Genomic DNA, 21522 nt, shown 5'->3' on the forward strand with positions numbered 1-21522 from the left:
GAGTCTGTCCTCCTGTGGACAGGAGAAATGTTCATTCATCTGAGTTGCTCTTCAGATAGCAAAGTGCTTAACTATAAGTGGCTGTAGCTCAGGAGCAAAACATGCGTCCTGCATCACAGGTTCCAGGTTAAATTCCCATGTAATGCTGAGAAACAGTCTCACCTGAAACCACGTAGAACTAGGTAGATTGGTGTTCTCACTCAATATAAGCCAATGTCCTGCCTTCCTAGCCCTTTTGAACAGATAGTAACTTAGAGTCGATCCTTGTTGAGGTGCCAGACCTTCAGCCAGGCTGCATTCCTTCAAACTGCAAAGTGACTGAATATTGTCCTTGCGGAGGGAAGGCTATCGTGTCAGAGAGAAAAGCGCTTCTCTCCAGCATGGACAGCATGGAATAGCTGGCACAGGAGAGTGTCCCATCAGATATGGCCCTCACCTCTAAGCTAGAAGCAGGTTTACCACTTCAACCAAGAACCAGCTCAGTCTTCTCCAACCTGGTTCCCTCCTGATCTCTTGGACTACAGCATGGAGGAAAGTTTACTACCTCACTCATGAACTAAGTCAGCTTTTCCCAGCCTGGTACCTTCCAGATGGTGGGGGTTGAAGTTCAAGATTACACTGGTCTACAAATTTTGGGAAATCATTGACCTCCAATATAAAATGTGCTAATTCTTACATATTTTGATTAGATGAATTAGAAAACAGGTGATAAAGGTGCTGCTTGGCTAAAGTTTTCAAGATATTTCACAATAAAGATTTATACATAGGCACGTATATTTGCCTACAAGGGAGGGAGGTGTCTGATGATCATGATGCCTCGTAACTTTTCAGCAAAGTACAGTAGAACAATGAAAATGGTACCACATGGAAGTGTATAATTTATCTTCACTTTGAGACTAAAGATTATTACCTAACTGTAATTTATTGTTCTTTTATTGCAAGGTACATTTGTCTTGGTCAGATCTACGCATCATACAGTTACATCTGGTGGCTTGTGAAAGTGTCATTGCCTAACATTTCCAAGGAACAGTTGCATGATATTTTTCCTCATAAGCCAAGCTGCCTCGAAACTGTGTAAACAATGCCACAGGTAACTTCCGCTACATTTGTGGCGAGATTACACTTGCATCTCAAAAGTGCAGTATGACGGCAGTGGTAAAAAAGCCATACCACCTATATTTTGGATGCAAAATAGGGGATTAGGACAAGAGTTGGGCCCTCATTATTGTTGCTTTATATGTTCAAACAACACAGGGGAGAGAGCAGCTCCCTACAAGCCAGAGACGACCGGGTATAAAAGCATCAGAATAATATCTAGAAGTTCATCGGACCTGCTGGGTGAGCATTTCTATTTTTTTTCCCCTTCTCAATACTACCCGTGAAGATCTGCTCCAGTTGTTAATTGGCATAAAGAAGAAAAGATAAGCCCTTTGACGGAGGGACGAATTCTTCCTCCCCCCACGGAGTTTCAAGTGGTGACTGATCTGGGGGAGAGGAACCAAGGCTCTTTTGGAAAGTTTGAGGCTAGAGAGAAAGATCTTTTTTTTTATTCTAACCTCCCCAAGGGCGAAGAATTAGAATAAATAATTACTGTGGAATGAATGATAGAAGATAAAACTTCCTTTGATTGGCCATTTTGATCCTTCCTCACAATAACTTTCATGCCAAGAACTTGTGACGTCATTCTGAAGGCAAAAATAGCCCTTTGCTGCCACCCTGTAGTTATTGGATTTATAGCAAGTTTCTACTTTTTTTTTCTTTTTCTTTTTTCTCTTCTCTATTTCTCTGTTGTTGTCTGGTAATTTTTGCCAAAAAAAAAAAAAAAAACAAACAAACAAACTCTTATCATCATGAAAAAAATATATTCTTCCTCCTCTTCGGCTCCTACATCAGCTGCTCAGAGTCCTACTCATCAGCCTAAAGCGGCAGATGTTGAAAAATATCAAAAAGAGCTACAAATGATGCTTTTGGAGATACAGACATCCTTAACAGCTTTGCAAGTATCCCAAGAGGCGATGTCAACACGACAGGAAAGCATTTTAATTGAACAAAGAGAACGTCCTGACAAACTGGATAATTCTATTAAGGAGGTATCAACCCGATTGGTGGGTTGATAACAGAATGCCCAAAAAATACAAGCACATGAGAAACTTGAAACTGTAGATAAAGAGACACAATTAATAAAGCAAACAAACAAGTCACTATGGGATTTGCCTGTTATACTAGAGATGAAGAAGGTACCTAACTATTTGAGCAAGATTATGCTTTGGTGGAGAATGACAGAAGGAATATTTTTCATCTGGAACTTTACAAGATATAAATTGGACTCGACTTTTAAGGCACAAGAGTTTTATGATAAACTTAGAAGTATGCTTCAAGAGGAAGAACCGGGTGCCTCAAAAGGAGGGGGGATAAATGTTGAACCAATGAAATTAACAACATATCATTCTGACTTACAACAAGAAGTACAGACACTGGAAGTGGACACTGATTTACAACAAGTACAGATACTGAAAACGGAGGAAGAGAGAAGAGGTAGGGGTGTAAAGAAGAAATAAGAGAATTTTGTATTTTAAAGGAAATGATTTGCAATTGGATTGGCACGTTTATATGTGGTATGAGAAGGCTCAGTCACATGGTTCTTTTTTAAGTCACTATATTAGAAAATCATTAACATCGGTGGGGGAAAAATTAAAGATAAAATTGTATAAACTTGATAGGAAAATGAGAGACGAATAGATTAAGGAAACTATGATAATGTGGGCACAAAATTTTGGATATAATATTGAATTAGAAAAGTGGTAATAGCTGAAGGAGAGAAATATCAAGGTAATATTGGCAACTTTGTATAAAAAAACTTGTACAAAATGTTTTATAGATGATATCTGTCGCCAAATAGATTAGCTAAGATGTTTCCAAATATGTTAAATGGATGTTGGAAGTATAAATATAAATTGGGTACTTTTACTATATGTGGTGGATTTGTGATAATGTGAAAAACTATTGGATTAAAATACATAAATGGCCTGTGGAAATGTTATAAAAATCCTTAGCTTTTAAACCTGAAGTTTTTTTTATTAGGCATTATACTGGAGGATATTAGTAAACAAGAAATGTATTCGATTTTATATGTAATCACTGTGGTGATGATTGTATTCACAGAATACTGGAAAAGTGAAGAACTACCCATCGATGAATTGATTCTAAAAAAAAAAAAAAAAAAATCCTGGACTGTGCAGAAATAGATTGACTTTATCATTGAAGGAGAAGGAAGATATTGACTTCTATCAAATTTGGGACTCTTTTTATTATTGGCTAGAGAAACGGGACTTTGCATAGATTTAAATATGTTTTTAAAGTTATTATAAATGGGAAAAGAAGGGTGTGGGGGTTGACCCAGCAGGCTCGATGTTTTTTTGATGATGGATGTTTTTTGTAGTTTGTTGTTTTTTAGGATTATAATTCAAATAAAACTTATTTTTAAAAAATGAAGAAGAAAAAGTCCATGCTTTTTGTGGTCCCAATGGTGTGGAGGGAACCCACCAATCATAGTAGTGACTGCTATTTTTGCATGGTTCCCCCAATTGCAAAAGGGATCTCAAGAAAGAAAAAGTGGACCGTGGAACATGCAAACATTCCATCCGCACTGCGTCCTGTACCCCATGGTGAGGACTTGCCAATTCCAGATCCACCAGAATCCTACTCTCTAGACTCCGATGATGATAAAGACGATGAGCAGGATGCAACTGATCCGGGGCTGTCGATGTCAGTGGACCCAAACTTTAGCCCACCATATGCTCCTCCTGAACCACATCTAATTTCACAGAGTGAACTAAATGACCATTCTCATTGCTGTATCACATTTTGCAGAAAAGTTATGGAGCACAATCACACATCCCCCTTGTAATTTTGAATTATTTTGATGCAATATGTACCTGAAGCTGTATCTTGGAAACGGGAGCCAATTAATACTCGGGACTTACTTTTCCTTTATTAGTGTCCCAATTCTGGTAAAATGTAGCTACTTTCATTTCTGAGGCTTTCTCCTTGTAGACCAGCGTTACAAGAGGACACAGGTTAAGAAATGCTGACCTAGGTCTTAATTTCACATGGGAGCCAGACAAGCAGAACTGGTCAGGATGATGGGCTCTTTAGTCCAACAGATCAGGAGAGCACAGTTCTGGGGAAAAGGGTCCAGGCCTTGATTCTAAGTGGGAACCAGGTAAGCTCAGAGAGAGTATCAAGGGCATTCTGTGCTAAGAAAACCTAAAGCCGCACACCACCACCCCAAGTGAACTGCCTCAGTGGAATCTTTCACTGCTTACAGGCATGGAGAACAACTGGGGTCTCTGCATCCCTCTGCATCCCCACACACTTGCCTGCCACTTCTGCGCAAACTGGCCCAGGCTAGAAAGAAGATCCATTTGGATAGAGGCACGAGCAGGGAACCCTAGTTACCTAGAAACTGCTCAGCTACATCCTCATCTTCAGACAGGACAGTCCGACTTAGTTCTACATGACTACCGGTAGGAATATATGGGCCAGAACATGCTAGGGGATGCAGAATTCTGTTTCCATGGAACCTTCCTTTTTTACAGAAAGCTTTTAGCCCTGTAAAAGGCTAATGGATATGTGCCATTGGATATGCGCCAATGGCCTGTCAGGCAACATGGACTGAAATACAAAAAGCCACTGGAATGGCTGGATTTGGGGCAGGGGGTAAGTGCTGTGCATAACAACCTGTGCCTCCCCAAGACCGCTTTTGTTGCTCATTTTAAAAGCAGAGAATGCAAAGTCCTCTTTAATCCCTAGCAAAGTAAGAACAATTTCTCATAAGAAGCTGCTGGCCTTTCCTTTTCAGGAAACCTGTCTCTGGTCCAGGGTGCAACCTGCTGCTGCTGCTGTACCTCTTTCCCAGTGTGACTCCAGCCAGCTTTATCAAGTCTCTCATGCAGGGTGTGATGAGAACAGGAGGCTCATCGCTGTCTCCTGCTTCGTCATAGCTTTCCACTTGTTCCACCACAAACTGGGCATGTCGGAGGAGGGAATCTTCTGTGAAGCGGTTGAAGTTCAGCCCGGCAGGTGGGACTGTGGTCTGGAAAGAATTACAGGATGTAACCATTCTGTTGTTTCCAAGCAGAAAAGCAAGAAAGAAAAGTCACTGCAATGGCAGCTGTTCAGCCAGCTGGAAAGGCAGCCTAGTGGAGTGGCAGGACTAGTGGGCCAGGACTAGCAGTGGAGAGACCCAGGCGCAAACTCTTGCTCAACCTTGCTGCTCACAGGGTGGTTCTTGCTCTCAGAATAACCCTCCTCATAAGATATTTATAGGCTGCTCAGAGAGTCCACTTGTGGGCTAATATAAACTGAAATAATAAATATGTTTTAAGGAAGAGGAGGCAGTGGGAGAAGGACAGACAAGCTCATTGTAAATTTAGCACAGCAAAAAAACTTTACATATATTATCTATATAGTATTCCTATCACAACTCCCTTAAATAGGGCTAATCACAAATTTGAAGCCGACCAATTTGTGCTACCAATTTATTTTATGAACAGGTTATGAGAGCCACTGTTAGTGTTGGACTGGGACTCAGGAGACCTGGGTTCTCATTGCCATGCATCCATGAAGTTAAATGGATGACTTTAGAACAGCTGTCAATTCCCAGTCTGATGAGGAGAGGATTCTTTGCAGGAAAAGGCAAGATAGAAATATAATAAAATCAAAATGAGTTTTAAGTCATATAACATTTCTATTGGGAAAGATAGCAATGAACCATTTTCTGCAAGTATCTCTATGGAATGCAGGAGCAGTTTCATGGTTTCAAAGGAAGCTATTCCACCAGTTTGTTTTCGTTTACTCAAAGGCTGGCTGCTGTTTTCAGGGATATGATGCATGAAGTCTCCATTAAGCTACATGGGAACCTTTGGCAAGAGATGCTAGGAATGGAGCCTGGGACATCACGCACACAAACCCCATTCTCCACTACGGAACAATGCAACTTCTCCAAGGTAACAACAGGATGTAAAGACCTTTGACTTCCATTCCCAGCTAAACCACAGTTTTGCATCGCTGAAGGTCTGATGAACCCAGTATTCAGTATTGCTTTTGCAGCTCCTCAGGACTGCAACATCCATTTTGAAAACCATGATTATAGTACGAGAAGCTGGCATTCCTCCTCTTCTTACATACAAACACAAAACATAGCTCCTCTGATGCATCTAACTAACCTCTATCTTGTTCAGCAAGTCCTCGTAGCTGACATCAGGATTATTTTGCAAGAATTCAACTACAATCTTGCTCATGTAGATCTTCTCCTGCATCAGTGCAAAGATGGGGGCATATTCCTCACTCGGTTCCATTAGGATGTAATCCGCAAACGCTAGAATACAAACGCAAGTATGTGGTCTGGAGCATGTGACTTGAGCTATGGATGCATACACACAACTAGGCGTGAGCTGACTGATTAGGAACTTAAGTGTGACCACCGAAACCATGCATGTCAAACCTCTCAACCTGAGGGCCAAATCCCATTTTGGAGAAGCCCCTGTGGGACATGCTCCAGCAGAGAGTGGGAGCCAGAGGTAAAAAGAGAAGAACAAATAACACCAGTATATTTTAACTTATAACTCTGGCTGCCAGTTAGGAGACACACTGGGGGGAGGGGAAGCGTGCAAAAGCTAGGAAACCTCCAAATGAGTAGCAAAAGGGAAAGGGCATGGCCATCTGGGGAAATCCAGACGACCAACATGGGGCACTAGCCTCTTACAGATTTGGTCCACAGGCCTGAGGTTTAACAGTCCTGATGCAAGGGGAATGGGTCTGGCCAACCTGGCAACTCGATCAATGCCACTGGTTTCTCCAGCATGTCCTTGTTCAACTTACCTGTGGTGAAACCAATCAAGGCTTTCTCCCCTCCATCAAAGCCAGTGATCCACCATGCATTGATGGGGCCCATCTTTCTGGCCCGAACACCTCCTGAATCAGTGAGGAGAATGGGGATGTTTTTTAGTATTTATTTTAATATTTATTTTTGTTATGAAAAATAACAAAAACAATGAAACCATACCATAAATGCAAATACAAAAACACCCACCGCAACATTTGAGTATTATTTAAGAAAAAAGACTCATAGTACTGGTTACATATACATTACATATCCTTATTTATCAGCATATTATAAAATGGGGCGGACCAACACGTGGCCCGCTTGCAGCCCCCGAGGCCTTGTCCCACAGCCCTCTTGCCACTTGGACCCCACCACTGCCCCACCCCAAGTCCAGATCCCATCAATGGAATGGGCACGATTGCAGCAAGCTCTCTCAAGGCCACCGACCTGTCCTGCTCTCTTTGGCTTGGGCTGGTGGCCCTGAGAGAACTCGTGCCAGTATGTCCTGCCCATTCCTGCTGATGAGCACAAAAGTCCTGAGCACTTTCATGTTAATCAGCTGGAGCAGCACGGGGCCACCAGCCTGACAATCTCTCCCCAGCTGATCTGGTGGCCCTGCACAACTCCAGCTGAAGCACAAAGCACTAAGCCCAGGAGCTGAGCGCCCTTGTGCTCATCAGCAGGACATGGGGCAGCACTGCCAAGGGGATCACTGGGCAGGAGGCAGGCATGCCCAATCCCCTGGCACTGCTGCCTGTCCCCGAGGTCATGCTGTGGCCACTGAATGAACCCAGCACCCTCACCTCCTCCCACCTCATGCCCAAGAGTAGACCTCTCCAGCAGCCACAACTAGTGTCTGCTCTGCCATGCTGAGTGGGCCAAGGACCCTTTGTCAAGAAGTGGTGGATCCCGACCATCTTGGCCAGTGGCTTGAGAGGTCTCCTTTCAGGCTGCCAGCAAGAATGACCATGATAACCTCACATGGGTAACAACAACCCTAGCACAAGCCATGAGCACTGGAGGGTACTACGTTTGACACAAGAAGCCATGCTTGGTGAAGCTGCCCTCAGTCACACACCACACAACAACCCATCTATGATCACAAACAAGGGGGGTGTTCTCATGTTGTCCCAACTAGGTCATCAATTGGGTTCACATGGCACTGACTGGTTAATCAGTGATGATAATCAGCAGCTGGTTGTTGTGTCATACAAACACAAGTGCAGGGTACCCACTGTGGGTAGCGTTTTGCAGACCAGCCATGCTGAGAATCCATGGGCTGTTTGGGGTTCTATTTTGAGCGTAGTGGGTTGTTGTGACACCTGAACCTGGGTGACAGATCACATGAAGTCCCACAGCCAGTATTCCACTCTGCAAAAGTGGCAAGCACCCCCTCTGCTGTGCTGTCCTTGGCCACTGGCACGCGTCCCAGGCGTGCCCAAGCAGCACTTGGGAGTGGCTGGCACAGGCTCCTCGCTTCTCTGCTGCAACACCAAGCTGTTTTTGGCTGCCCAGTCCCCATGTGGAGGGCCTTGAGCTGCCCTTTCAAAGTGCCCCACTCACTCATTGGAGCAGCTCCCTCAGGAAGAGAGCGGGACAGGCAGGCGGCCTCAAGAGAGCGCACCCCAGCAGGTCCCTCGTCAGTCCAGCTAATGAGTGCAAAGGTGCCCAGGAGCCGAGCAGCTCTGCGCTCATCGGCAAGAGTGGGAGGGCACGCTGGGGAATTTCTCAGCTCAAGTACAAGAGGCTCAGCACACCAATTCCAAGAAGGAAGGATGGGGTCACATGGTAGAGCTTCTGGACAAGAGAAGCAAGGAAGGAAAGGACAGACCACCCCAGAGAAGCGGTCATTGTGCTTGGGCTGTGGTTGGGGGAGGAGCTGCCTGTGAACTATGCAGGGATCACTGGCCCACAAAGCATTCTCAAGCCAACTCTGAGACTTCATATTGGTTTTCTCCCTTGTTTAATGGTTAGATATATTAATTGTGTCTATTAAATTAAATATATTGGGAACACTTTAATTTACTATATGGTAATGTAATTCATTGTGCAGTTCCCGGGTTCAGTGTTGAAGTCCTCATGTGGCCCTTGAGGTACAAAAAGTTAGACCGTCCTGTAATAGGATATACTATTGTCATTAATATTATGCAAATACTTCGAGAAAGGCACTGCATATCCATGTAGTTATCCATTTGTTCATTATGCCTAAAAGTCACTTGTTCAAAACCAGAAAATTTCATTACATCCTCCACCCATTTTTAAATAGGCAATTGTTTATCTTTCCAATATTGCAGTATTAGTCTTTTAGCTTTCAAAAGGGTACGGGAAATCCATTTACATTGGCCTTGTGTTTGATTCCAAGAGACAGGTAGGTAATTCAAAAAAACATGCATATCATTAAATATTAAAGAACTGTCTATCACAAGGTTTATCTGGATTATTACCTCCTCCCAAAAGGAACCTGCCATTTGGCATTGCCAAAACATATAAAGAAGACAAGCATTAGCAGCATTATACCTCCGACAATTGGCCTATTTCAGCAAACCCTTATTAAAGACACATTGTAGCATCAATATCCTTGAAAGATTAATTTTTGCTAAGTGTAGCCTGAGATCTGTATTCCCTTGTGAGATGTAATAATGAAAAACTCCACTGTCTGGGCAGTGGGAGATGTTTCAGTTCATTATTCTGTTCCTGCTTGAGACTTCAGGTGTCATATTGATTCACTGACATTAAATACTTATAAACATAAATGGTAGGCTGATGTATTTTTCCAGCTCCAATCAATACCTCCAATAACACAAGCAATTCTGAAGCTGTAAAAGCAACGAGACGAAAGCTAGATTCTAACAAATGTAATGTATTGCCATGAGGTCATATCTGAGGGTTTATATTAGTCTGCAAAGCAGGGGATGGCAAAAAAATTATCATCAGGACTGGCAAGCTGATCCAAAGAAAAAAATCAGCATATCTGCCCAGGTCTGCCAAACTTTCTCGCCAATGCCCAAATCTGAATTTCCCCTTAAGGTTAATTTTGCATGTGAAAATATGTTAAGTGCAATTGATATGAAAGCATATGCCTGTTGCTCTCTGGCCACCACAACTGAATGAGGGACATTATCTATGGTGACAGCCCAAGCAATCCACTTGTGCAAAGGCTCCAAGATGAAGATTTCAAAACAGATCAGAGAGAGGAATCTAAAGGGAAAACACCAAAATCTAGTACAAGTCAACAAATAGGCCCCATGATATAAAGGAAACTCAGGCCAAACCCACCCTCTTTGATCTAAAGTTACTTCCTTTTCAAGGATATTCCGAGTGGCACCCCATAATAATTTGCAAAACAGACAAACTTCTGAAAATACTTGCAAGATATAAAGGAATGCCACATATAACACAAACAATTCTAGGTATTACATTCATTTTAAGTGTATTTACCTTACTCCATAAACTGAACTTTATAGATGCTTTCCAGTCAATGTCCCTTGAGATCTCATTAACCAACTTATACAAATTTAACTTAATCATTTGTGACATGCCTCTTGGGACAAGAATTTGCAGTAATAAATTCAGCATAACAATCTGATGTGCCAACTGGATAACACAGTATGGGGTGTATTCCTTCCAAGTTCTGGCTTTGACCAGTAAACAGAATAATGATTTTGGACACGTATCTGGTTAGTCACCTGCATCAAGGCCAGAATTGATGTCAAGAGTTCCAAAATAAGCAGTTGAAGATCATCAGCACACAGAATAAATTTATATTCTAACACGTTATGCACAAATCTACAGATATTAGAGTTTTGTCTGACAGCACATGCCAGCACTTTCAAACATAAATTGAATACCAATAGGGAAAGATGACATCCCTTCTAGTATCTCTGTCAAGTAGAAAAAAATCAAGCCAGAGGAACAGTTCAACCACCCGCTTTTTTTCCCTCAGGCATCTTTACTGGCACCAGAGCATGCATGGGCTCCCTGGGAAATTCCTTCCTTTCCCAGTAAAACAAATTAGCCCTGAGTGTACTCTACCAGCTGATTCGTCTTTGTCCTCAGAAAGCCTCAAATATTTTGTTCACCAAGTAAGACCAAACTTTGAAATCCCCGTACTAAAGAAAACAGCACTTTCCCACTTTAAAAGCAAATGCCATCTCTTCTCAGGAAGGAACCAGGAAGCACAGTGTTAAGTCTCTGCTTGACATTTCAGCAAGTAGATGGAAGAACACTTCCCAAACCAACCTTCTGCTGCTTGTTAGTACAGCCTTTTCTCCGGCTGGGGCTGCCCAGATGTGTTGGGTGGCAACTCTCTTAATCCCCAGCCAATGTGACTGGTGGCAAATATGCTGCAACACTAAAAAGCTTAAGCAGTCTCTGGGGTTCCCAGAGGCAAAAGATCCGGGGGGCCAGGCTGAGTCCTTCTGGGCAATGCTCAGGAGCAGTCATGGTGCAGATGCCCCTACAAGTCAGGCAGACCAGACTATCCAGAAAAGCCTACTCTAACCTGATGCCCTTGGTCAAGTTGGACTACCACTCTCCTCATTTTCAGCCAGCATGGCTTCCAAGCCCTACATCAGGCACTCAGTTCATGTCAAGCAGACACAAAGGGTTACCAAGTTAGAACTGGCACTATTTGGCCTTCACTGTACGTAACTGCGATCACTACTTAAGATGAATACTTTCAGTACAGCTGAAGATCAGAATACAATTGCTTAAAAGGCTCCATCTGTTAATTCAGCCATCTGGAAGTCTCTGCAAGAATCAGAACTAACAGCTGAGCAAATTTAGCATACTGCAAGTCTAGGCACCCAGCTTGTAATGCACATCTCAAGCTGCCAAAAAAAGGAGCAATAAGCACCAGAGTAAAGTTAATGCTGCCTGAACCTTGAAACAAGGAGGCCCTTTTGCAGGGGTGCACAACCTTTTCAGCCTCAAGGCCATCATGTGATGCTGGGCTGAGGGCTGCATGTATGCATGCAAACACCCCTCCTCCACAGGCAGCCCCAGTACAGAGAGCTTTTTCCTTGCTGCTAACAATTGCTAGGAAGGATCCATGTGTAGATGGGGAAGGGTGCAGCCAGTGGGGAAGCAGCTGGTGGTGGTGGTCACAGCACTCTTGAGGGGCTGCAGGCTGTGCACCTTTGCCACAGAGAAAGCCCATGTACAAGGTCGTACTCACCATCTAGACAAGGATTATCATCATATATTGGCTTCACAGCACCGCTGAAGTAGAGTTCAACATTCCTTTCTATGAGACCAGTATCAAACGGGCATAGGTGACCTTTCCGATCGTAAACACTGTACAGAGAAGGGAAAAACTGCAGAGTTACAGATCAATGGCTTCCTTGCCCTGTATTACAGCCAGATCCATAACACCAGTGTGCCTTTAAGCTACACAGAACTGTCGACACACTGCAAGTTAACACATGGATGTTTTCCCTCCCAGGCTCGTAATACCACTATACTGTCATCCAACAAAAAACAGATTTGGAGTGGAGATTCAAGACATAACTCACTGCTGTGGTTTTCTGCCACATGATGTGTATCAAAGAGAGGCAGCAGATGGCTCCCAGGGTTCTGACACTGATGACTGCCTCCAGTCAAACTAGACTTTACAGTAAGGACGAGAAACGTCCAGCCTGCAGAGATTCCACATGCAGCCTGCAGAGGCGCCTGATGTTCTACAGCCAGCTCCCCAACAGACTCTGACTGGTCAAGTTTCAATGGCCTCCAAGACTTCCCAGTGATTGAATCCCCCAGTGGAGATGCAGGCAGGTGGGAAGGGACTCACCCAGCACCAGGAGGAGGAGCTGCTCCCCCTGGTGCTGGCCAGTTCTGACCTCTCTGTGCTGGAAGAGGCACAGAACTCAGTGCCTGTCCCAGCATGAAGTGATGCAGGACAGCTGGGCTGATGACACAGTGGCTGTACCCACATCCGCGCAAGTCACCTGGCCGACTGAGATGATTCATGGACGATCTACCCACCACCCTGTACCTTGCTCTACAGTGAATAAGCACCAGGCCTCACCTGAAGGAGGTTACTTTGTGTTGGGGCAGGTCCTCATAACTTTCAAACCCATCTTCATTGGCATCAAAAATGGACAACCGTTCATCGGTCAGCATCTCTGGTTCATCCAGCTGAGAAGATACAAGGTTCTGCATTTACTCTGGAGGCACTCCAGCAAGGCAGCATCCTTGTCTTTCAGCTGCAAAATGTGCACTGACTTACTGCATCATCAGGATCTCCTTGGAAGAACTTGAGATCAGGGTCATCTAGGTATTGCCTGCACTCGACACACTTGGGAGGGGTGGTCTGGCAAGAAAAGGTGCAACAGGACTATATCAGCTCATGTCATTTGTCTTCAAGGAAGGATTGCTTCTGAAATGTCAGGCCAACTAGGAAACCGGCAGCTAAAATACTTCTGCTTGCACACGACTGGTAATACCAGTATTTACAAGTGTGGAGCAGATCCTATGTAAGCTAGCCCTCCGGATGTGCTAGACTACAACTCACATGGCCATTAGTTGTCTGGGGGAAAACAGGAGTTGTAGTCAAACACATCCCACGTCGTCAGCTTACAGAAGGCTCTGCAAAGCTACAGAGCAGGAGGAATATTGTGCTTTTTCAGTAGTTGCTGCCCTTTGATGCAGAAAGAGGCTTAAAAACCCTTATTCCAGAGCAACATGACCAACTGTAATTTTCTTTTCTTTTCTGTTATTATAAATTTCAACAAAACAAAACATTTTAATTGAATTGAAGCCTCAAATGCCCACTGTTTAGGTGAGTCTTTCAAAGACTTGCCAATTCTAAGACCTGGATGGAGCTAGTAATTTTTTGCTAGGGAAGAGGGACAGGACAAAAAACCACCAAGTACCACAGTGCCATAAGGTTTTTTTTTTTAAAGAATGGAAGAACAGCAACAGCCTTCTTAGAAAAGGTTTCCCAAAAAGCATAAAACCAGGCCTTCATTCAGTGGGTGAATTCAGATCTCCAGAAGCCAAATTGGCAGCCACCTGACTCTGTGGCATAAGGAGTTGCATTATTTCACGACATAATAACCTGTCCTTCAACAAAAAAAGAAAAAAGTTTCAGGGCAGCTTTGAAAAGTTGCAAACAAAAATAATTTTAAATAGCCACATGAATAAGCAGAAACATGGGTTGTTGTTCATACGGTTGTTTCCTCCTCTATCACTTCTTTACATTTCTAAGAAGCTTTCTATGAAGGCCTGATGCTAGGGAGGACCATGTTCCATGTGGTTATAAGGTCCTCTGGGACAAGTTTTGGAGGCTGCTACCATGTACTTTCTATGAATCACGGAAATCTAGCCAGAAATCTGACAGCTTTTGCAAAAGTGGCATTTGTAGTAACTGGCAGAACTAGGTAATTAAAACACATTTGACAGCTAAAACTGTCCTGCAATATGGCTTCCTATTTGAGAGGGAAAGGAACAACTGCACCAATCCAGTTCTTAAGCTCTAGTTCACTTTAGTAATCAGAACTGATAAAGTACTTTCAGTACAAAATTAATTATGGCATAATGTTACTTACATTCAGAAAGAAAAAAATCCTACAACTCCCAGCATTCCCTAGCTAGCCATGCTCACTTTGTGAAAGCTGTGAAGTGTCCTTTCTAGTTGTGGAATGCTAAAAATTGCAGTCTTTTTCCTGTAAGGCCCAAACGTCTACAGGATTGTGCCCTTAGCCATCTTTCTTATTCATGACCCTGCAATAATGCTGCTTTCAAAGACTGGAAACAAAGACCAAGTGATGGCAATTATGGGCAAAACCACCAAGGAATATTTGAGCTCAATTTCCTCTAACGTAAAAACTCTGCCCTAACGTTTGTTCTGCATTTTGGATGCATCTGTGTTTCGGAAGTCAGAGAACCGTCTTTTCCATAACTGATGGTACTTCAGATAATTTGGGGACGGGGCTGCCCAGAAACACTCACAACATAGCATAATCAGCTATTTTTTAAAAAATGCAAATTCCTACTTACTTTAGCAAGTGGCACAGTTTTAACCTGGGTTGCATCATCTTTGATCTCCAACCTGGGTAAAAGCAAAAACAAACATACACCCACACGCAATAAGTCAAACTGAGCAATAGTAACTATCACAAGAATGGTATTCTGAAAAAACAAGTACTCAAATTCTATTACCCAACAGCAACACTGTATTCTGATTTTTTGGGATTTCCTCCTCTTTTTTTCTTGGCATGTGCTTCTTAAGGGAACCAAGGTTCAACTTGGATTCCAGGAAGCACTTCCTCACAGTTAGGACCCTGAGGGTGTGGAATGGGCTTCCACGGGAGCTGGTTGAGGCCCCATTGGTGTGGGTGTCCAAGGATAGGCTAGACATGCACATGGTGGGCATATCGTGAGCAGAGCCGGCTGGAGCCGGGGGTCAGACTGGATGGCCCGGGAGGCCCCTTCTGACTCGCTCTGTTTCTATGTTTCTCATCCATACAGTAAGCCTTTTTGGGGCTCCTGTAAACAAGAGGCAGCATACAAAACTTCAAAACAAATACACATGCCCAGGTACAACAAATAAACTGAATTTTCTGGCAATTTTATATCCTGCACTATAGTTTTCACAAATGGGGCAGAGACTAAGAGGGTAATGTACTACCCTGTTATGCTGTTGTGTTTTAAATATGGTCTAAGGGATAAAAAGGTACTGGGGAACATAACAGTTGATGCATACTACTAAATCTATACTCAAGGTAAACACACCTTAAAACAGGGTAGGAAGAAAGTAAATCTTCAGATGTTTTTGACTTCAACTCCCAGGCATGTTGACAAAGCATCTGGATCCCTACTTTCTTCCAAACCCTGCCTTAGAAGGGAGGGCTTTCTATCACACCCATGGCCTTTTCAGACCTAGCGAGGCTACAATCTTCTCCAGGAGGTGAGATCACACATTCCCTGCTCTTCCATATGCAAATTCCCCTCTCCTTCTCAGAGCTATTTTGGTACAGTGTAGCTGAAACCAACCTAGGTGCACTTTTCCTCAGACAAGACAAAGGTTTGTGCCCCCCAGCCCTCCCTGCTTTTGAGACAGGGGGGAAAAGGAACATGCTACTGCCAAAGCACTGTGAAGATCAGGACTTGCTCCACTGTTTTCTAAGCAGCTGCCACTGTCATTGCTCTTACTGAGGGACAGCATGGGGCAGGAACAGGCAAGGCACTGCGGTGCCCCCCCAATGTTTTGAACTGTAGCTCCAGTAAAATGGGGGGGGGGATCATGTCAGTCACTCAGGGTTCCTTGAAAGAAGGAAAAAACCCCAATATAATTATCACAAATATATAAATTTCCATCAGCCCCAGCCAACGTTCAAGATTATGAGAGTTATAGTTCAAAACATCAGGAGAATGCCAAAGTTCTTTTTACCTATGGCTTTACAAAACAGCCAGGAAATCTGACCTGCAATTAACAAAACAATCACTTGACTCCTGAGAGATATTAGCCTAAGTATTAGCAAAACTGCACGGGTAGGTGGCTATAGAGTTGCCAGGTTAAGAGAAGCTCCTGCACTTTTCACAGTGCTGTAAAAAAAGTAGCTTCAGCAGCCATAAGCCCTGTTCAGGTGTTCATGTAAACGTGGCAAACTAGTACGCACACATGTCTGTGTACACACATGCAACATACCCTGTGCTCCTGTACAATCACACATACATTCAGTTGCTTGTGTGCTGGGCAAAGCCAGCTGCTGCAATAACTGGGAATGCTTCAAGAAGCTGGGTACAATCCCAGTAAACCATGCCCAGTCACCACTAACATGTAATAGTTTCAGGAGCATTTATTGACTGTGTTAGCACTGTTGTGACTCTTCACAGAAGAGTTCTCTGAGTTTACTTTCTGTAAGAGTGAGAGTTCCAGCAAAAAGTGGAATTTATATGAGAATGTCCCATTTCACCTGCACAATTTATCTTCTTGAAGCTGGTGTGGGGAGGAATTGGAAGTAAAGAAGAGAAGAAAAAGCAAAGTCCCAAAACAGTGGGCCAAGCCAGTAAACTTAAACACATTTTCCTTTTGCTACTGCATGTATGCCATCATTCCGCCGCCCACCCCCACAACACCACTTCCCCAGCATTGCCACTCTTGACTCTTTGGTATTCTTCCTTCCAGTATGGTGGTGGAAAGTGTGAAGCCAACAAGGGAGCTGCGGCTTCTTCCTTTTTCTTGCCCTGCTCCTGCACAGATAATTATCTCAGATTCAGCCACTTTTCAGTCAGCTAATCAAGAGCACCTCAGGGCTACAATGCAATGTCTTGGAGCCAATGTATTGAAATCAACAGGGCTGGCATGTTAATAAAGAGCTTCAGCTGTTGGGCAGTATAAAATTAATTAACATGACTATTTTGGAATTTTCTCTGTGTCTCCTTTCTTTAGACAGAGGCTTCTGTTTTGGTGGACATTTGAAAATACTCAGTTGTATTGCTGCCTCAAGCCACACTAATAAATGATATTTTAGGGCTGCAATTTTGTACACCACTGTTTAGGAGTAAAACTCAATGGGATTTACTTCTTCGTAAATATACACAGCTTGCCCAAGAGTTTCTACCGCACTAGCTGTTAAGTGTCATGGTAAATTACTGTTGATCCTTCTCTAGCACAAAAAGTGGCTAGTGGGGTCCCTCCACGCTCAAAACAGAAGGGAGAGCTCAGCTGGGTTCTCCTTTCCAGTGCAACAATGGCGGGAAGCAAGGTTTCCTAAACATTCCTATCTCTACAGAAGACAAAGCAAACTTAAAAAACAGAAAGGTAGGCAAGAAAGCAGACAATGGCTGCACTGCACAATGAAGTCTATGATCGGGAGTTTTGAATGCTGGCACCAAAATGTCATGCCTTGCTCAATGCAGACCAAAGGTCCCAAGAGCATTCACCATGCAAAGGAGACATTGTGCAACCCCGAAATTGCCTTATGGAGAATAAAAGTTCCAAATGTCAAGCTTCAGGGCAAATGTGTGCAAGTGAATGTCTGTGTGTGTTGCCACACATGTTAATACTGGCTGAAGAGAGCTATTATTTGCATGACAAGCTACATCTGCTGAAGTTCCTTCTCTTACACAACTATTAAAGGTACAGAAACCCTACCAGCTTTGGCATCTCCTCATCCTAGATGGCTGCTGTATTCTGTGGCAGACCTATCACTAATGCTTAGTCCGACCTCACATATGCTCCTGAAAATAAGAGGAAAACACTCTTTATACAAGTTTGTGTTTTTATGAGTTCCTTTAAATGGCTACATTCCTTGTTAAAAATGCAGAAAGAAGAAAGCTGATCAGATCATGACTGCCCCACTGACAGCACTTACCCTTCTTTGGTTTCTATTTTGATTCTTTTCTCATCTTGTTCCTTAAGAGGGAAGCAGAAGACAAACAGCCCACTTAAAAATAAACTGCAAGCTTGATTCTAGCAGCTACAATGTACACATCATCTACAGTCAATAAATTCCCTTGTCCCCTGGAGCAATATTAAATCCAAATGCAATTTGCGCCACCCAGAATAATTCTGAGTTTTATGCATACATTTCAAGCACTTTGCAGATAAAAAATCTATATGGTTACAAAGGATTTCATAAATCTCAAGAGAAGTCCCTTCTGTTCTGAGGCACTGCTCTGCCAATATATATTTCAAATGCAATTGCTGTTCTGTGGGCATCTGCTAATGAAAAGAGGCAGCACTGGCTGTGTTATGACACAATTCCAGCTGCACATGCCCATGCGCAGAGTTGCGACTGCTGGAAGAGGAGCATGAAAGGACATGGGTGCTTTGGTATTTGCATTTATAGTGTAAGCACATGCCATAAGCCACGACAGAGTGCTGTGAATGTGGGAGAAACGGAAATCTGTGCTGCTGTTTCACATTTCTTCTTTTTAACCCCAAAGCAAGGCAGGCCTGCACCGCTGTGTAGGAATGCAGTTTTCAAAATGCATTTTGGATGGTTATTCACAACTACACAGTTGTATAGGTGCACTTTGAAAAATAGCTGCTCCTACCCCAAATTATAATGGCTAACCAACCACCCTGGCTATGGAAAGAGAGGCTCAAGATGCAGGACAGAAATCCAATAAATACATACATAAATAAAGGACAATTTATGGACTTCCTCCCTACAAGGTGAAGGTGAGGAAAAATGTCACAGAACAGGTTCTACAGCTCAGAAGCTACTCCCACTGGTAAGTGTAATAATCCCACTAGAATGGAACTCATATGGCTTGGTAGAGACTAGAAACTGCAATCAGTGAAGCAAACATCATAAAAGTGACATGGAAAACCAAACTACTGAGGCAGAAATAGTGTCTGGGCAACAAGCCAGAGAGTTCAGAGTGTGTCCCACAGGTGAGCCAGAGATCACAGTACCAAGATCAAATGCAAGTGAAGACTGGCCTAGGGATGCAAAGATCCAGCTGGAATTTGGCTCTCTTGTGCTTGCAGGACTTCCTTCCCTGCCTGCAATGAATGCAAGCTGCTTCTTTGGACAAACTACACAAAGCTCACGAATCAAGTGCGTGGAAGCAGAACTCCACTCGAACAATGGTATGCAGGGGGCATATGAGCAAACCGCCCTCACTGACTCGCTTAGACTTGCTTCCTGCCGGAGGCCCATGCAAATACTTGGCCTGAGGCAGGTTTGGGTCAGAGGGAAAGTGGGTTCTGAGCAGTCGATTCAAGAAAATTCAATGGATGCCCACCGCCAAACTGGATTCCTCATGCATTATTAGACTGGCCCAGAATCTCACATGCATACCTTCTCTCCAAACTGCTCCTCCTCTTCCTCTTCCCTGTTTTCTGCATTATTTTCTTGTTTCAGCTCTCCATTAACTTCCTCTGATTTGCGTTTATTGGACCTATTGCAATAAAGCATAAACTGGACTAGATACAGAAAGCCACAACTTATTTGCTATACTTATTAATGAAAGCAGGAAAAACTAAATGTGTTTTAATTTTGCAACGCATACTCTTGTTAAGCAGGATGTACTGGGCAGCTGTGAATATCTGGATAGTCTATTTGAGCTTTTGGGATATCCTTTTTTGGGGGCTGGGCAGGGTAAAGGATTTTTACTCTCAAGACCAGGTCAAAGTCCAAGTCTAATTGGAGGACTTACAAGTGAAATTGCAAGACCCAAAGAATGGCTTTGAACTAGGCCTTTGTCTGGAAGCAGATGAAATGCCATTGAGGGCTCCCCCACAAGCTCTCTGCCCTGACCTTGCCAGAAGTAGAAGAGATCACTCAGGGGCTTGGATCTGTCTCTTTCCTTCGCACCAGGAACTGCACACACTCCTATTCTACTCAGAGCAGCACGCACATCCCTCCGAGTCCTCCGCCCCCACCCCCACACCTTTTATCCTCTCAACAACTCTGCAAGGTAGATTAGGCTGAGAAGGCAGGGAGTCAGCTCATTTATTTTTTGGGGGGGAGGGGGTGCGGAGTTCCTGCCAAAAACCGTTAAAGCTACGAAATCTTGCCAGCGACAGGCACTGAGCAGGCACAGCACCCATATATGTGTGATGCACAGAGACCACGACGAAGAAGCCCAAGTTCAGCCATGATGGGCTAAGTTTATATTACATGCAAATATACACAGAACCCCACAGGGCCATGCTGGGGAAGCAGCCAAGAGAGAGCTACAGCAGAGAAACCACAGGCAGGGAAAAGATTACATAGCAACCTCATCCCCCAAAGTCTGCACTTGGCATTCCTTCTCCCCAAAGCAGCTTCTTTTTTAGAACAAAAGCTGTCCAGGCTGCATTACACATCCTTGCATGGAGCACAGAGCTTGTCCTGAAGCATCATGACTAAGTGAAGATGTGAAAAAGGTTCTCCTTGTTAAGTCCAACACACCATCAATCAAGGCCTATTTTCAGCCATTACTGTCCCAGGACTCCTTCACAGAGTACTCAGTTAAACAGTGGAATTCACTACCAGAAATATAGTGATTGCCATCAAGTGCTATGGTGGATTAGACACACTTTTAAATATTAGATTAATACCCTGCCTTTTTTTCTTACAGAGAAATCAAAGCAGCTTATTCTCTTCCTGCTTTCAATCTTATCCCACAACAACAACCCTGTGAGGCAGGTCACCCAGATGGCTCCATGGCTGAGCGGGGACTCAGATTGCCTGAGTCCCAGATCTGTGTTCTTAACTACTATACCACACTGTCTATATTAAGTTTTCATTTAAGCTGTTACATTATATTTGTACCCTGCATTTCCTGCAAGGAGTCCAAGATGATGTGCATAGTTCCCTCCTGCTTTCCCTGTTTTATTTTCACAACAACCCTGTAAGGTAGGTTAGCCTGAGAGTCAGTGACTGGGCTAAAGCCACCCAGTGAGCCTCACTGCCAGGTGGGGACTAGAATGCAGGTCTCTGAAATCCCTGTCCCTAACCCTAACCACCGTGCCACACTGACTCTCAAGTTCGGGAAGAATTCATTTGGAGAAACAATGGTTTTAATCCTGGTATCTAGATTATCTCCAGTATTGGGGCACATAGATGATGTGCAAATAACCAGTGTAAACAACAAAAACATAATATCAGCAGAAGTCCAAATCAAAATGTGAAACAAAATCAGAAACAAAATCAAAATTAAAAACAAAAAGCGACTGTGGAAGTTAAAACCAATTA

General features: G+C 43.5%; 1 protein-coding gene across 1 annotated transcript in view; it reads right to left on the reverse strand.

The window, feature by feature from the left end:
* Positions 1–21522, reverse strand: part of DNMT1 (DNA methyltransferase 1) — a 60615-nt gene that overhangs the window by 26942 nt on the left and 12151 nt on the right. The window contains exons 6-14 of the mRNA XM_044443512.1: positions 19642–19741; positions 18205–18245; positions 14885–14936; positions 13113–13196; positions 12912–13021; positions 12063–12181; positions 6883–6975; positions 6228–6379; positions 4908–5095 (exon numbers count right to left, since the gene is read on the reverse strand). Of these exons, the coding sequence (XP_044299447.1) occupies positions 4908–5095; positions 6228–6379; positions 6883–6975; positions 12063–12181; positions 12912–13021; positions 13113–13196; positions 14885–14936; positions 18205–18245; positions 19642–19741 (939 nt within the window). The remainder of the gene's footprint in view (positions 1–4907; positions 5096–6227; positions 6380–6882; positions 6976–12062; positions 12182–12911; positions 13022–13112; positions 13197–14884; positions 14937–18204; positions 18246–19641; positions 19742–21522) is intronic.

This window comes from Varanus komodoensis, unplaced genomic scaffold (genome assembly GCF_004798865.1).
Source record: "Varanus komodoensis strain SLA01 unplaced genomic scaffold, ASM479886v1 scaffold42, whole genome shotgun sequence".
Taxonomy (NCBI): Eukaryota; Metazoa; Chordata; class Lepidosauria; order Squamata; family Varanidae; genus Varanus; species Varanus komodoensis.